The sequence below is a fragment of the Dromiciops gliroides genome, chromosome 1, assembly GCF_019393635.1.
Source record: "Dromiciops gliroides isolate mDroGli1 chromosome 1, mDroGli1.pri, whole genome shotgun sequence".
NCBI lineage: Eukaryota > Metazoa > Chordata > Mammalia > Microbiotheria > Microbiotheriidae > Dromiciops > Dromiciops gliroides.
The window spans coordinates 62,935,826-62,953,121 of NC_057861.1; the positions used below are offsets into that span (position 1 = coordinate 62,935,826).

At 40.4% G+C, this 17,296-nt stretch overlaps 1 protein-coding gene across 4 annotated transcripts in view; it reads right to left on the minus strand.

Annotated features, from left to right (window-relative positions):
* The window catches only part of PIP5K1C (phosphatidylinositol-4-phosphate 5-kinase type 1 gamma), a 142,999-nt gene that overhangs the window by 69,210 nt on the left and 56,493 nt on the right, over positions 1-17,296 (minus strand). For all 4 annotated transcript variants that reach the window (XM_043979762.1, XM_043979763.1, XM_043979766.1 and 1 more), the window contains exon 2: positions 2,745-2,776. In XM_043979762.1, the coding sequence (XP_043835697.1) occupies positions 2,745-2,776 (32 nt within the window). The remainder of the gene's footprint in view (positions 1-2,744; positions 2,777-17,296) is intronic.

Genomic DNA, 17,296 nt, shown 5'->3' on the forward strand with positions numbered 1-17,296 from the left:
TTTTAAAGCCCCTTACAACATGACCCTTTCTGACCGTTCTAATCTTCCTATACTTTATTCCACAAACTGGCTTTCTTACTATTCTTTGCATATGACACTCCATATGCAGATTTTGGTTTTTTGTTGGCTGTGCCCCATGTTGAATGCTCTCTCTCTCTTTCTTCACCTACTGGTTTCCCTCACATCATACCTTTGCCAAGAGGCCTTTTCTGTCCTACTTTCTCCTCTTCCCCAAATGCTAGTGCCTGCCCTCCAAGATGACCTCCCTCTTTGTGTGTGTGTATGTATGTGTGTGTATATGTATGTATGTATGTATATGTGTGTATATATGTGTGTATATGTGTATATATGTATATATATGTATGTATGTATACACACACATATATTGGAATGACGCCACCTACTGGAGACTTACTATAGGAAAGTTTTGCCATGAAGTGAAGGTCTTTGAGGGCAAGACCAGGAGTCTTTTCTTTGGCGTCAGGAAGTGACGTTTGCTTGTGGGAGAAAGAAGGGGGGAGCCTGGTGCTCTGATTCTCTCTCTTTCCTGAGGACTCTGGTGGAGAAGGGAGCTAGAAATGTGCTCTCCCTTTAATAGATAGATGAATATAGGCCTTTCTCTCTCTCTTTACCAAATTCTTATTCTCCTTAATAAATGCTTAAAAGTCTAACTCTTGCTAAAGCTTATAATTTATTGGCGACCACTCATTAGATATTTTAGATAGACTAGCTAGAATTTTAGCCTTTAACAATATATGTACATAGTTGTATATATACAGTTGTTAGCATGCTGTCTCCCTCTTTAGCCTATGAGCTTGTTGAGGGCAGAGATCTTTATTTGTACTGCCTGTGCTTAGCACAGTGCATGGAACATGGTAAATGCTTAATAAATGCTTGCTGATTCACCTCTGTCTCTTAGAATCCCTAGATTCTTTAAGGTATAGTTCAGATGCCATCACCTACTTGATTTCTTTCCCTATCCTTCCAGTAGTCAGTGTTCTTTCCCTTTGAGTAGGATGCAAGCTCCTTGAAGACAGGGACTATTCCATTTTTCTCTTTGTATTTCCAGCACCTAACACAGTGCCCTGTTTAATGTTTGTTGAATTGCTTTGCAATTCCTAGCCTTGATATAAACTCATCCAAATTTGTCAATTTCTTCTTAGCCATATGTGTATGGCCCTGGACATATCCTTCTCTAGTAGTTTTGGGTAGGTAGGATTCAGGCTGGAAGAAAGAACGAGGGATACCACCTTTTTGCCCCTGTGTTAAGGGAGGGTTTATATGAATATATCCAAAGCTCTAGGAGACACCTCTACTCTCACCTGGAGTAGGAGAAATATGTACATGCTTTTCAGAGCCAGCTGATTCCTTCTAGGGCAGGAGTCCTTAAGCTGGGGTCCAGAGATCCCCAAGGAGTCTGTGGATAGATTTTAGGGGTCTGTGAGCTTTGATGGGAAAAAATTACATCTTAATTTTTACTAACCTCTAAATGGAATTTAGAATTTCCTTTAATTATGGATATAGGCATCCAACCATTTCACTGAGATGGGATTCACAGGCTTCAGACTGCTGAAGGAGTCTATGACACAAAAAAGGTTAAGAACTCCTGCTCTAAGGTATAGGCAGAAGTAGCAGAGAGTAGTTGTCCAGTTGAATTTCATTCATGGCTTTGGGCCTATTCATTTCCCTGGCGTCTGAAATTTACATTGGACCTTAAGCCCTATTTCTTAACTTATTCAAACTGTATTGCTTTTTTGTTTTTTTGTTTTGTTTTTTTAGTGAGGCAATTGGGGTTAAGTGACTTGCCCAGGGTCACACAGCTAGTAAGTGTTAAGTGTCTGAAGCCGGATTTGAACTCAGGTACTCCTGACTCCAGGGCCGGTGCTCTATCCCCTGCGCCACCTAGCTGCCCCACTTTTTTCTTTTTTTGTTTTAAACTGTATTGCTTTTCGCGTATGGACTCATACTTCACTCCAGAAACACCCTCCTTGGAGAATCTAGAAAGCTGGTATGGTGTGGGGTGGGGTGACTTTTTTGGTCCAATTCTGTCCCTCCCAACTTTCTACTGCCTCTATGACCACCTCACATTTTCAGTATTTCCAAGCACTGTCACATGCACCATCTAATTTTATCCTAATAACTTTGGGAGGATCCTGTGGTGATTTATGAAAAGAAGGCACGGATTATAAGGGATGAAAAAGCATAGAAGGGTTTTGATCTGTACTAGCAGAAAGAGTACCCAAACTGCCAAGATCACTGGCCCACTCAAGTGTGGAAGTAACATCTCTGAGTGGGCAAGAAAGACCACAGGATTTAGAGCTGAAAGGAACCTTAGAGACCATTTAGCCCAATTCCATTTTACAAAATATGGAACTGAGGCTCAGAGAGGTGAAGTTACTTCTCTAAAATTGAAAAGGGAGGTCATCATTTCCATTTTATAGAGGAAGAAAGTGAGGTCCAGAGAGAGGAAATGACTTCCCTGAAGACAGAAAGTAAGTCAGTGGTAGAAGAGGACAAGAATACAGTTCTCCTGATAAGCATCGTGGAACTTGTTCACAATAGCTTGATATGGTGGGAAAGACACAGGATGACATCCAAATGTGGCAGAAACCCAGAGCTCAGAATCAGGCTGGCAGGGCAAGGGCTTGGTCCATACTGGTCCTTTTTGGCTCTGAGCCCAAAGCCAGGCTCACCTGGCCCTATATCTGCCCTACCTTGAAGGGACAATATGGGGTACAACTCACCTCACTTACAGTTGACTTCTTCTGTGTCAGACCTGAAGGAGAAAAGGAAAGCATATCAGACATGAAATCTATACTACCTCGTAGTGACTCCTCCCCCCCACCCACTTAGAAATTATATAGGAAGAAGTACAATGCACCCAGAACCATTCTTGAGATTACCTTATATCTATCTGCAGGACACTACTTCCACAGACTAAGAAAGTTCAAAATGCTTTTTATTCACTATCATCTGTTTTTCTGAACTGTAGACAGGTACCAGGGCTGCTATCTGGTCCAAGAGATTGAATGACTTTTCTAAGGTCACAGAACAAGTTAGAAATGGAACTGAAGGGTAGAAGTACCAAGGCTTCATAGCCTCCTTTCCCATAACTCATGTTTCTGAGGTTGCTTTTGGGAGTTATGTAGAACATTTGTATGTAAATGATAATTTACTAAGGCACTTCAGTTTCTTCCTGTATCTTAAGGCTGTACTTTACTGGGGAGGATTTATGGACATGAAGAAAAAACTGAGGAGTAAAAATAGCTTTGGAAAAAAATTGCTCCAAAAATTTATCTCCCCACTTTGTTCATCATTAAAATAACCCACATTTCCCTGGTGAATAGGACCAAGGCAAGCTTTACGTTATAAAGACGCTATTGAATAGTTACTAGAGAAAATAGTATAAAGTCTGGCATAACAGCCCTAACATTTCCAAATAAACTTTGCTAGTACAGGATTATTATGGGTGATGGAGATCACAGAATATCAGACCTGGAATAGACATCAAAGACTATTCAGTCCAACTCATATTTATCTAGGCTGTTCCCTTCTATTATTCTAATCTTCAACCTCTCCCAATCGACTGGTTCCTTTCTTGCTCCTTACAAACACATTCATGTCTGTACCATCCTCAAAAAACCAAACCAAACCAAAAAACCCCTCACTTGATTTAAGCATATCAATTTCTATCTCTCCTCCCCTTCCTGGTTAAACTCCTTGAGAAATTCATCTATATTTGTTGCTTCTATTTCTTCTTCTCTCAATGGATTCTAAACTTTTCTAATCTGGCTTCCAACTTTATTAACCCAACTGAAATTGCTCTCTCCAAAGTTTGATCTTTAATTGCTAAATTTAATGGTCTTTCCTCAATCCTCATCCTTTTTTACTTCTTTTTTTTAATTTATTTTTATTTTTCCAGTTACATGTAAGGGTAGTTTTCAACATTCATTTTCATAAGATTTAGAGTTCCAAAATTTTCTCCCTCCCTCCCTTTTCTCCCCACTTCACAAGACAGCAACCAGGTTATATATGTAATCTCCACAAGTGCTCTTTTTATCAGTTCTTTCTATGGGGGTGGATAGTATGCTTCATCATTAGTCCCTTAGGAATGTCTTGGATCATTGCATTGCTGAGAGTAGTTAAGTCATTTATAATTGCTCACTGAACAATACTGCTGTCACTATGTACAATGTCCTCCCAGCTCTGCTCACTTCACTATACATCAGTTCATGAGTCTTTCCAGGTTTTTCTGGGATCACCCTGTTTGTCATTTCCTATAGCACAAAACCATTCCACCACAATCATATACCATAGCTTCTGTCATTCCTCAATTGGTGGACATTCCCTTGATTCTCAATTCTTAGCCACCACAAAGAGTTGCTATAAATATTTTTTGTACAATTTCCCCCCTTTTCTCTTTTTCATGATTACTATTGTTAATTGTTTTCCTTCCATCCTATCCCCTTCCCTGTGATATTTATTCTATTATCCATCTTCTTTCATACTATCCCTCTTCAAAAGGGATTTGCTTCTGTCTGTCCCCCCACTCTGCCCTTCCTTCTTTTGCCCCTCTCTCTTTATCCCCTTCTCCTCCTATTCTCCTGCAGGATTAGTGCGATTACTCCACCCAATTGAGTGTTTATGTTATTCCCTCCTTGAGCCAATTCTGATGAGTGTTAGGCTCATTTAATGCCCAGATTAAATAGATTACTCTACCCAGTTGGGTGTATGTGTTAATCTTTCCTTGAGGCAACTCTGATAAGTTTAAGGTCTTTGAGCCTTTTCTGATGAGTGTAAAATTCATGTACTGCCCTGCTCCTCCCCCATCTCTTCCCCCACTCCATAAGCCTTTTCCTATTTTGTTCATGTAAGATTTCACCTCTGCCCTTCCTCCTCCCCCAGTGCATTCCCCTCACCCCTTAATTTAACCCTAAAGATGTCATCATGGGGCAGCTAGGTGACACAGTGGACAAAGCTTCCACTCTGGACCCAGGGGGATCCCAGCCAAAACCTGGCCTCAGACACAAGACAGTCACCTACCTGCTGCACAACCCCAGGCATGTCCCCCAACTCCAATTTTTTATGGTTCTCTAGGGTCTTGTATTTGAAAGTCAAATTTTCCATTCAGCTGAAAGTCCTCTTTTTCATCAACGTCCCATTTTTTTCTCTGCAAGATTATGATCAGTCTTGTTGGGTAGGTGATTCTTGGTTATAATCCCAATTCCTTTGCCCTCTGGAATATCATATTCCATGCCCTCCAATCCTCTAATGTAGAAGCTGCTAGATCTTGTGCTATACTGACTGGGGCCCCACAGTACTTGAATTCTTTCTTTTTGGCAGCTTGCAATATTTTCTCCTTGACCTGAAAGCTCTGGAATTTGGCTATAATATTCCTAGGAGTTTTCCTTTTGGGATCTCTTTTTGGAAGTGATTGGTGGATTCTTTCAATTTCTATTTTATCTTCTTGCTTTGTGAGCATCGGTTTCCATTTCTTCATTTATCATCTTTATGCAGATGATTCACTTATCTATATATCTGTACCTATTTCTATACCTATCTAGCCTCTCTCCTGAGTTCCAATCTTAAATTATAAAGTATCTTTAGGATATCTTGAATTAGACATCTTGTAGACTCTAAAACTCAACATATCCAAAACAGAACTCATTATCCTTCTCCCAAAACTCTTCCCTCTTCTAAGCTTCTATATTACATTCAAGGGCACCACAATCTTCCCACTCACATAGGCTTACAACCTTGGTGTCATCCTTAACTCACTCTCTTGTTTACTCCACACATCTAATCCAGGGGTTGACAAGATACCTATTGTCCTTCACCTGCTCTGGTGCTACAGATGATTTTTTAATATTTTTAGATACAACAAAAATTTACAAATATATATAAAGGGGGCAGCTAGGTGGTGCAGTGGATAGACCACCGGCCCTGGATTCAGGAGGACCTGAGTTCAAATCTAACCTCAGACACCACTTACTAGCTGTCTGACCCTGCGCAAGTCACTTAACCCCAATTGCCTCACCAAAAAAAAAATAAAATAAAATAAAATAAAAAAATATATATATATACACACACACATACACACACACACACACACACACATATATATATATATGTATGTATATATGTATATGTATAGTGGTAAAAATTATTTGTGGTAAAGATTAATATCACAGTTTTAGCTGAATCTTTTGGGAGAGGCCACACCTGGCCCACCCCGAGGTTACGCATGCTACTGAGGTCAGAAGGAGAACTCTCCATAGGCAGCTTTTGAAGGACCTCCCCTTTTGGGGGAGGGGAGATTGAACGCTCCCTGAAGGGAGGCAGGCTGCTTCTGGAATGCTAGGCATCTTCCAGAACTCAGTCTTATTGGTCTTGGCCCTTGCGCTGGTGGTGAGTTCGCTCTGTCTGGCAAGTCCCCTTCCAGTGGCACGTGTTCCTTCTGTCTTGGCATGGTGTAAGCAACTGTAGACTTTCAGGTTTGGTGAGTTAATTACAGAAAACCCTAAACTCCTTTGAACTAGCTTAATTGGAAACAGTCTGAGGATTAAATAGGTTAAGCTTAGAGTTAAGAGCATTTATCTGTATTTCTATTTTCCTATTTCCTTATCTTTGATTCTTATTAGTCTCACCTTTGTTGTCTAATTAATTCCCAAGTAATAAAATCGGATCCTTTTGTGAACTAAAGCTTAGAGGCTCCTTTCTTATTGGCCTGGGAGAAATATCTAAAAAGGGCAGTTCAGAGCAGAGAGGGAACCTAAAAGGTCCTTCATATTTCTGGGACCCCAATATTAAGGCGAGTCACCCAAATAATGCTCCATATATCAAATTTTGGCCCTGAATATATATATATACACACACACACACACACACACACACACACACACACACACACATTCTTAGCTTTCCAACCTACAAAAATAGTAGTTTACTGACCCCTGACCATTACCAACCTTGATCATTTCTGCTTTCACAACCTCTCTTATACACATTCCCTTTTCTTCACTTACACAGCCACTACCTTGGTGTAAGCCCTTATCAAGTCTCACCTGAACCACTGCCACAGCCTCCTGGGATTGGTCTCTGTGCCTCAAAGTCTCTCCCCGATCTAGTCTATCCTTCACTCAGGGCCAAAGTGAACTTCTTAAAGTCTAGGTCTAACCATGTCATCCCCTCCTCCATTCAACAAATTGCAGTAGCCCCTTATTTCTAAGATCTAACATGAAATGTTCTGTTTGGCTCTAAAAGCTCTTCAAAACCTGGTTTCTTCTACCTTTCTAATCTCCTTATACTTACTTCCCATCTCCTGCCACAGTGTCTTTTTTCTGGATGCCCCTCATGCCAAGAATGCTCTCCTTCCTCACTTCCTTGTTTCCATTGCTTCTTTCAGGGGCAGCTAGGTGGCTCAGGGGACAGAGCACTGGCCCTGCAGTCAGGAAGACCTGAGTTTAAATCTGGCCTCAGACACTTGACACTTTACTAGCTGTGTGACCCTGGGCAAGTCACTTATGCCTGATTACCTCAAATATCTGGGGCCATCTCCAGTTGTCTCGATGTATAATTTGCCACTGAACCCAGATGGCTATAAGAAAAGAGTGAGGCTGGTGACTTTGTACAGCTCTCCCTCAGTAAATCCAATTCACTGAAAGTCATGACATTGTCCTGATGTCACGATCCTCTTTGAGTATGAAGGAACGACAACAACAACAACAACAACAACAACAAGAAGCAGCTTTGTTCAGGAGGTAGCTCAAATCTCACCCTCTGCCAGAGGTTTTTCCAGGTACCTCTTTCCCTTGCCTCCTTGTTAGTGTGTTCCCTTTGAAGTTGTCTTCCATTTGCATCATATATTATCTTATATGTATAGTTATTTGCATGTTGTCTCCCCCATTAGAAGAATGTGAATTCCTTCAATGTAGGGGCCATGTTTTTGCCTTTTTATCCTAAGCACTTAGCACAGAGAAAATGATTAACAAATGCTTGTTGACTGCATTTATCACCTCTACAGCACCTCCACCCAACTTATTTCCCTAGAGACAGGGAATTCACTATCTCACACAGGATCCCAGTGTTCTCATAAGCTAGACCATAGCTTATATCTAGGACTATAGCAATGCTGAAGAAAAGGAGAGTGATAAGGGCATTGCTCCCACAAAAGAGTACTGTCTCTAAAAGAGAAGTTGCATGAGATGACATTGTTTCACAGCTGTTATTTCATAGTATGCTCTATGTGGCTATGCTCACTTTCTTAGATTTGGACACTACATACCCTGTAGACTAGAGTCTGAACTACAAAACATCTTTTTGTTGCCTCAGATCATAACTTGGGCACCATTTTCTTTCCCCAGAAAGTCCCCCACCCCCACCTTGAGCCCAGTTACCTACCTCTAATCACAAACACAAAGACCTTTTGTAGACTAAAGTTAGGGAGATTTGTGAATATAGCTACCTTTGGACCAATCAGCTTGGCTGTCTATCAAAAATCACAGGGACTAACCCCTTAATCCTGGCTAAATCAGCACCAGATAGCACACGAAGCACATGGTAGTGCAGAGAAGCTGTGGGGGGCAGGAAGACAGCAGCTGCAGCAGTTACCCTGAAGGGTGTATCAGCTTCTGTCTGATCAGCTTCTATCATGCCTGAGCTATCTGTAGTATTTACATACAAAGAAGGGAAAATATGGGTTTTCACGGTCTGTACTTGTGAGACTAGCTTTAATCAAATTACCTGTGTAAAAGTTAATTTATTTCAACATAATTAAGCACCTTTGCACAGAGAAGTATGGGAGAAAAATTTAGGTAAGTCATGTTTCTTGCTATAATCTTGTAGAAGAATGAAGAGATAATCACAGAATTTGGAGGCCTTCTTGTCCAATTTATCTCTGAAAAAAAACATCGCCTGTACAACATACCCAGAAAATGTTCACTCAATAAGGGAGGATCTACCACCTCTTGAGGGGTCCCATTCCACTTTTAGATTAATTCCTCCCCACCTCTTAGAATTCTTGCTTCAAATGTTTGACTTAGTTGTCACTTCCTATGGGAAGCCTTTCCTTTGACTGCTCCCTTCTCAAATGATCTTTCTGTGTAAATGCTATATCACCTCAGGAGAATGTAACCTCCTTGAAAGGAGGAACTGTTCTTCATTTTTATCTTGGTATCCTCAGCACCTAGCACATGGTCTTGTACTTAGGAAGCTTTTAATAAATATTTTTTGAATTGTCTTGAACAACAAACACAGTGGGATCTTTGATCTGTCTATCCTGCCCTATTTACTGTTCCTTGCACAGCACACTCCATCTCCAGCTTCCATGACTTTCCCTGGCCTGCCCCTCAATTCCAAGAATTCTCTCACTCCTTACTTTGGTCTCATATTTTCCCCATATTTCTTTAAGAGAGCTCAAATTTCACCCTCTGTAAGAAGCCTTTTTCTAGTTGCGTGTGCCTTCCCCTTTCAGACGACATAATGGCAGATTTAGTAAACCCCAGAGAATAAGCAAAAAACAAACAAAAACCAGATAATAGGTATATCAAGGATTTAAGATATAAAATAAATCCACAAAATCTTCAACATGTCTATATAGTATGCAATATTACTACTACCACCACCACCACCACTGCCATTGCCACCATAGCTAACATTAATATAAGACTTTAAGGGTTGAAAAGTACTTTATATAAATTATCTCATTTTATTCTTAAAACAACCCTGCGAGGTAGGTGAATGAATGAATGAAAAAGCATTTATTAAGCACTTAACTATATTTCAGGCATAGCACTAGGGATACAAGTACCAGCAAATCTGTGCCTTCAAGGAATTTCCATACTAATAAGGGTACACATTACACATGGATGTTATTATCACCCTTATTTTAAAGATGCAGAAACTGAAGCAGAGAGAGGCTAAGTGACTTGCCAGGGTGTCAACACAACTAGTAAATGTCTGAGGCAGAATTCAAAATGAGATCTTCCTGATGCCAAATCCTAATATACTGAGTAAACTAAATTATTATATATAGAATCCTAATTTCCTATTTATTCCAAGGATATATAAAAGACACATGTTTTGGGCAAAGGAGAGAAGAAGATTTGACCCTAGTTATAATCTAATCTCAATATTCTGGATATCAAGGGAAGCAGCTTCAGACAAGTACAATGTAATTTATGACCCAGAACCCCCAAATCTGATCTGACACAGATTGGATTCCAACTGGGTTAGAGAGGGTTTCCTATAAATCACTGTCTGGTTTCATGTCCTCACTCAGTGGTTTCCCTTAGGAACTTCAAAATTTGTCTGTCTTGGTCTCTTTAAAAAAGGTAATAGCGGGGCAGCTAGGTGGTGCAGTGGATAAAGCACTGGCCCTGGATTCAGGAGGACCCGAGTTCAAATTCGGCCTCAGACACTTGACACTTACTAGCTGTGTGACCTTGGGCAAGTCACTTAACCCTCATTGCCCCCCCCAAATAAAAAAGAAAAGATAATAGGACCATTATCACTTCCCATGCAAATACTTGGCATAATAATATGTAGATCATCCTTTACCTAAAAAAGAAAAAGCAAAGGATTCATACATGATCCTTTAAAGAGTCAAAATAATGCTCTTTCCCTGTAGTGAGTACCACTCTGCCTGAGACCTATATATTCCTCCAAATTTTTAGCACATATCCTATAGTTAAGACTACTCTTGAAGGGAAATGCTACTTGGCATTGCTAGGGAGTCAATCCTTTTCTATCAGACTTGCACAGTCAGCATAACTCACAGTGGTAGGAAGGGTAAAATCCATGCTTCCTTCACTCCATCATGGTTTTATCCCTTGCTGATCCTTCAGTTCCAAAGCCACATGCTTACTCATTTTTATGAGGCTCAGTTCAGGAACTCTGCTGTTTAGAAACACCTTTTCCCTCTCTCTAATAGGCTGGGTATAATAAATCTTGGCAATACATCGCTGCCTTTAGGGATGAAAGGCTCTAACACTCTCCATGCCCATGTCTGGGTCCAAGAACATCTGCCACTGCTTCTCCAACACATCCGTATCTGGGGTTCTGGAGTTCCCTGAGGAGGACTAAACTGATGTGCATCTTCCTCCTCCCCAGTGATTCAAGCTTTCTCTCTGTGGGTATCTTCTCTCAAGTCTGGTTTCTCTGCTCAATGCAGTGCTCTAAAAGATCTGCTCCTCCCATTGTAATACTTAAGTCCAAGTCTTATGATTCTACAATAGTCATGAGCAAATCAATCATCTTTAACCAGGAAAAGGAACTCATTCACATCCTGTCAAGAAGACATAATCAAAGTCCTAACATGGTGTTAATGGGATGTCTACATTTTACATAAGAGGACAGTTTTAAAGTTAGAGTTAGAACTCAGGAATAGGAGGGAGATAGGGAGCCCTGTTTGGCTTCTGTACCTGTGGGAAACATTGATGTGGGTCAGAAGTACACTCTCTGCATGCTAGGGGAGAAAGAATTAGACTGAAATTCACCCTGATCCAAATTGGTATTGGGGATGGTAAAGAAATGAAGAGCACTATTTTCCTGAAACATGGAAGGACTCTTGCGTGAGTCTAGAAATTTGAACCACAGTACAAGGGAAGATTACAGAATGGATGTACCCTGATAGGAAACTGTGTTTTTAGCTATAACACAGCCTGCAATGACAGGTGCTCTCCAATGCCACTCCCCATAAGGCACAAGACAGAGAGCCAGTTCCCCAGGAAACAGAACAACTGACACCATCTACTGGGGAGTTACAGAAAGCTGTGGGAAGAACAATGTGCTAGTTAGGGCTAAGGAGACACTGCTATGAAGTAGAAAACCTATATAAGACCACAGAAGAACTGCTGTGAGGTAAGAATCCCTACCTAGGGCATGAATGTAACTAAATTTACAAAGGTCTCTGGGGAAAGATTAGTCAAAAATGAGTTTCATTATTTTCTATAAGTTCTGTTGTGAATCCTTTTTGAATTTTACCTGTAAATAAATGTGTTCATTCTTTGAACCTTGTGAATCATGTGCTTAGGAGAGTTTGTGACAATATAGTGGGAAATATCATATAATGAAATACACAGATTATCTCTGTGGGATATTAAGACAAGCAAAGAACCTTTCAAAGTTTACCCAAACTCTTACAGATGGACACAAATTAAAATCACTTATACTCTTATAACACATTTAAACTTTAGAAAATGACCTTTCTCTTATAATAATCCTGCAAAGTATAAGTATTACCTCCATTTTACAGATAGGGAAACCAAGACACCAAAATATTAATATATAAATGACAATGTCAAGAATCAAATACAGGCAAGGGGCAGCTAGGTGGCGCAGTGGATAGAGCATCGGCCCTGGAGTCAGGAGGACCTGAGTTCAAATATGACCTCAGACACTTGACATTTACTAGCTGTGTGACCCTGGGCAAGTCACTTAACCCTCATTGCCACGCAAAAAAACAAAACAAAAAAAGGAAATGGGGGCAGCTAGGTGGCGCAGTGGATAGAGCACCAGCCCTGGATTCAGGAGGACCCGAGTTCAAATCCGGCCTCAGACACTTAACACTTACTAGCTGTGTGACCCTGGGCAAGTCACTTAACCCCAACTGCCACCACCCCCCCCAAGAATCAAATACAGGTCTCCTGATTCCAAGTCTGGTCCTCTACTATATCTTGTTGACCATTCCAGAAATGTTATACGTACACACACACACACATATATGATCAGAGAATTTCAGAGCAAGAAGGGATTTTGGAGATTATTTGCTCCAATTATGTCATTTTAAAGGAGAGGAAATCAAGATTGAAAAAGGGAAGTACTTTGACCCAAATTAGAGTTGACTAGAATGGGAGAATTTGAAGCTAATTTGAACTAACTTCAAAATATTCAAGCTCCTTGGTTTTTATTGGAAAAAAAAGTATTCAAAAAGAAAAGGGAAACTCTCAAATGTTAAAAGCAGCATGGACAGGAGAGTCTCTGGATATCAGTTAACTCAACCCTCATTGCCCCGTGCAAAAAAAAAAAAAAGAATGGTAGGACTAAGTGACTTGCCCAGGGTCACACAGCTAGTAAGTGTCAAGTACCTGAGATCCTCCTGAATCTAGGGCCAGTGCTTTATCTACTACACCATCTAGCTGCCTCCAGTTAACTCAGTCAATGTGAAAAACTAGGTCTCAGTTGTGATTCACTTCATAAGCTGAGACTTCAAATATTTTCCTCTTGACCTCACACTTACACATGCCAATTCATAATATGATTTAATCATCCTTTTTGTGCCCAGCCTTGAGCTAGTCATTGCAAATAATCTCCAAAATCCCTTCTTGCTCGGAAATTCTCTGATCATATATGTATATATACATGTGTATGTATATGTGTACATATAACATTTCTGGAATGGTCAATAAGATATAGTAGAAGACCAGACTTGGAATCAGGATATAGTCTCTAAAAAGTCCTAGGCATTCACAAACCTAGTTAGGACCCTAAAGAGAAGCTAGGTATGTTTGGGAACATGGGAATTATCTTGAAAACCAGTCAGGTGAAGGCTGAAACAGCACCTCAAAACTGGAATGCTGTCCCTCCCCACCTGCGTACTGGATTTCCTGATTTCCTTGAAGACTGGTGAAGAAAAGAATGATCAGGAATCAAGAAAGGATTATAACCCTGAGGCTGGGAACACAGTTAAGGATTTGTGGTAAAGCAAGGAGTGGAAAGGAAGTTCTGTACAGTCAGGAATAGAAAGTCAAATTAGGGAAGGGTCAAGACAATTTTCATTCAGGCTTGCAGATTCTGGTAAGGCCTAAGACACAGATCACTAGAAAAAAATGCCCCATATATCTGGCTGTACAAGATTCCATACAAGAATGAGATGAAGGAATTGAGTGATGTTTAGCTTAAAGATATAAAAATGAGAATGTGGGAGCTATTACAAAGTATCAGGAGAGCTAACGTGTGTGGGGGTTGGGTTTGTTGTTTTGTTTTTTTTTTGGTGAGGCAATAGAGTCACACAGGTAGTGTCAAGTGTCTGAGGCTGAATTTGAACTCAGGTCCTCCTGAATCAAGGGCTGGTGCTTTATCCACTGCACCACCTAACTGCTCCCAGAGAGCTAACATGTGGATGAGGAATTGGACTTGTTTTGTTTGGCCCCTGAGGACAGCAATGGGTGGAAGTTCCAAGGGCAGATTTCAGACTGATGTAACATATAAAAAAACTTCCTAACAACCAGGGTTGTCCAAAAGAACAGTGGGCTGACTCAGAAGGAAGTCAAGTTCCACTTCACTGGAGATGTTTAAGCAGAGGCTTTTTTTTTCCACTCTTGGGGAGTAGTGTAGAGGGACTAGATGTAGGAAATGAGCTCCCATCGAGCTCTAAGATTCCATGCTTCCACTAACTGATGTGGAATTATTTGTGAAAACAAGGCATGATGAAGATAGAAGAATCTTCTCAACGGAGCATTAAAAAACGGCCAGTGACCATTAGGCTAGGAACTTAACATAATATTTTCTTTGGCTGTCTTAACAAGAGAACAATTCAACATTTTCACTTAGGGTGGGAAGGGAAGGAAAGGGAGAGAGAAGAGGAAGGAAGTCTGAACTAAAGAGACCAAACAAAAACACAGTTTCAATTTTATCCAACTATCACCTCACTAAGATGAAAATTTTTTCAGTTTTCCCATTAGTTTAAGGAATTCTTCCTTCACTAGTTGGTGTCCAAGGCTATGTTTATTTGCTTCTAGTACCTATTTGCTATTTTAAAAAACCAGTACCAGGGAGGCAGCTAGGTGGCACAGTGGATAAAGCACCTGCCCTGGATTCAGGAGGACCTGAGTTCAAATTTGACCTCAGATACTTGACACTTGCTAGCTGTGTGACCTTGGGCAAGTCACTTAACCCTCATTGCTCTGCCAAAAAATTTAGGAGCAGCTAGGTGGCGCAGTGGATAGAGCACTGGCCCTGGATTCAGGAGGACCTGAGTTTAAATCTGACCTTGGACACTTAACACTTACTAGCTGTGTGACCCTAGGCAAGTCACTTAACCCCAATTGCCTCACCAAAAAAAAAAAAAACACCCAACCCCCCCCCCCAAAAAAACCCAGTACCAAATATTTTTGATAATTACCATCTTATAGTACAGTTTGAAATGTTAGGCCCCCTTCATTCCTATTTCTTTTAAAAATTATTTCCCCTTTGCTGTGTGACCCTGGGCAAGTCATTTAACCCTCATTGCCCTGCCCCCCCCAATTATTTCCCTTGAGGTTCTTGAACTTCTCCCTTCTATTTGGAACTTATTATTATTTTGTCTAATTCTTGATAGTTTAGTATGGCACGAGATCTATAAATTTATTGAGTCAGTATCATCTTTATCCTATTGGTATGGCCCAACCGTGGACAATGAATCTTTCTCCAACTAGTTATCTTTTATTTCTATTAAAAGCATGTTGTAATTGTATTCATATAATTTCAAGTTTTTTTTTTTTTTCTTAAACCAGGTACTACCTTGAGAATTTGAAATAGAGGGCAGGGACTGAGTAAGTCTCCCTCTTGACTTATCCTTGACTTCCTACAAAAAATAGCCCCAACCAATGTTCTGCTCAGCTCAGAGCAATTGGAAGTGGGTGGGCCTCATTCACTGCTATGTGATCTTTTTCTTCCTGCTGTTTATACTTCCCACAATTTTGCTCCTCTGGCATCATCAGTGCCTAGCATAATGATTGGCACATGACAAATACTTACTGATGTGTTCCTTTAAGTCACCTGCATGAGAGGCCATCATAGAGACTTGCTGTGTTCCCACTCTGACACTGTCTTTTCTCAGCACTCTTCTATCACTGGGGAAGCCCCAACTGCCAACTTCTGAGGGCACTGCTCATGGGCGGCCATGGCTCCAACAAAAGCCATGCCTCTAGGCTGGGGTCTGCAACTAATAGTAGCACCCTACTGGGAGTGGACATGGGTGGTAGGGAGGTAGGAAATGAAAACAGGCAGTGTATTAGGGAGTAAGTGGCACATTAACACTCCCTCAGAAAAGCTACCATGATCTGAAAGATGTAAATTAGATGCACCTAAGAGTATAAATGTGTATCTTTAGGTACTCAGATTATATGTCTATACAACAACTCACATTTATAGGGTTACAAAAAGAGTCCATGCACACTTAATTCTATGTTATCAATAAGAATTGTGGCCTATATTTATATGGTGCTTTGTGGGAACAAAGTAATTTATGTACAGGAAGAGATAGTGTCTCTTCTAGTGAAAAGAGTTTAGTAAAAAGAGTGCTGAATTTGGAGTCAAAAGACCTGAGTTTGAATACCATCTCTACTACCTGTGAGACTTTAAATGAATCATTTAAAATAGAAACTGAAGGCCTGAAACTAGATGACCTCAAAGGGTTCTCCTGGCTTAAAATCTCTTCACTCTACAATACTATTACTCTGTGTGATCCTTTAACAACTGTGGGAGAAAAGGAGTATAAGTATCATTGTCCCCTTTTTATAGGTGAGAAGATGGATACAGCCAAGTTACATTACTCAAGGTCATGTGTGGTAAAGATAGGACTCTAACCCAAATTTCCCCATTGCCTCTACTCTTTATCCTCATGGAAGCAGCACTCAATCTCAGGGAAGGTCATATAATTAGAGCTCATTGCTTTGGTTTTTCTTTTGAAAACACACATGCACACACAATTATGAAATACCAAATTTCCTTCCTTGACAAACATCTCCTTCTGGCACTCTGTCAAAGACTTTCGGTCCCTATTTTTGCCAAACGCTGCTGCTTTTGGAGAGTGTAAGTTGGGGAAAGGAAGAGATCTGCACGTACAAATACAAGAAGAAGGCTGATGAGGATGAGATTCTGATGGAGAGGCAATATGGGAAGGTATAAAGAACCCTGGATTAGGAGTTCAAGTTCAGAAACTTGAGATGAACATAGAGGATGTTGTTAATTAGTCATGTGACTTAGTGTCAATTTTCTTACCTGTAAAACATGGGTAAAAGTGCCCAAACTATCTAGCTCACAGGATTATTGTGAAAAAGGTGCTTTATAAAGCATAAAGTAGTTCCTTTAATAAATGATCTATCTTAAGTGAGAGAAGTGTATTTTGGAAAGGGCACTGGCCTTAGAGTCAGAAAGTCAGTGTTCAAATCCTAATGCTAATATTTATTACAGGTCACATTTCACTTCTACCTAATGGTTCTTGAAGCCTCAGCTTCCTCAGCTATAAAATGGGCATAATAATACTTACACTACCTACCACTCAAAGCTATCATAAGAATTTGTTTAGATAACATTT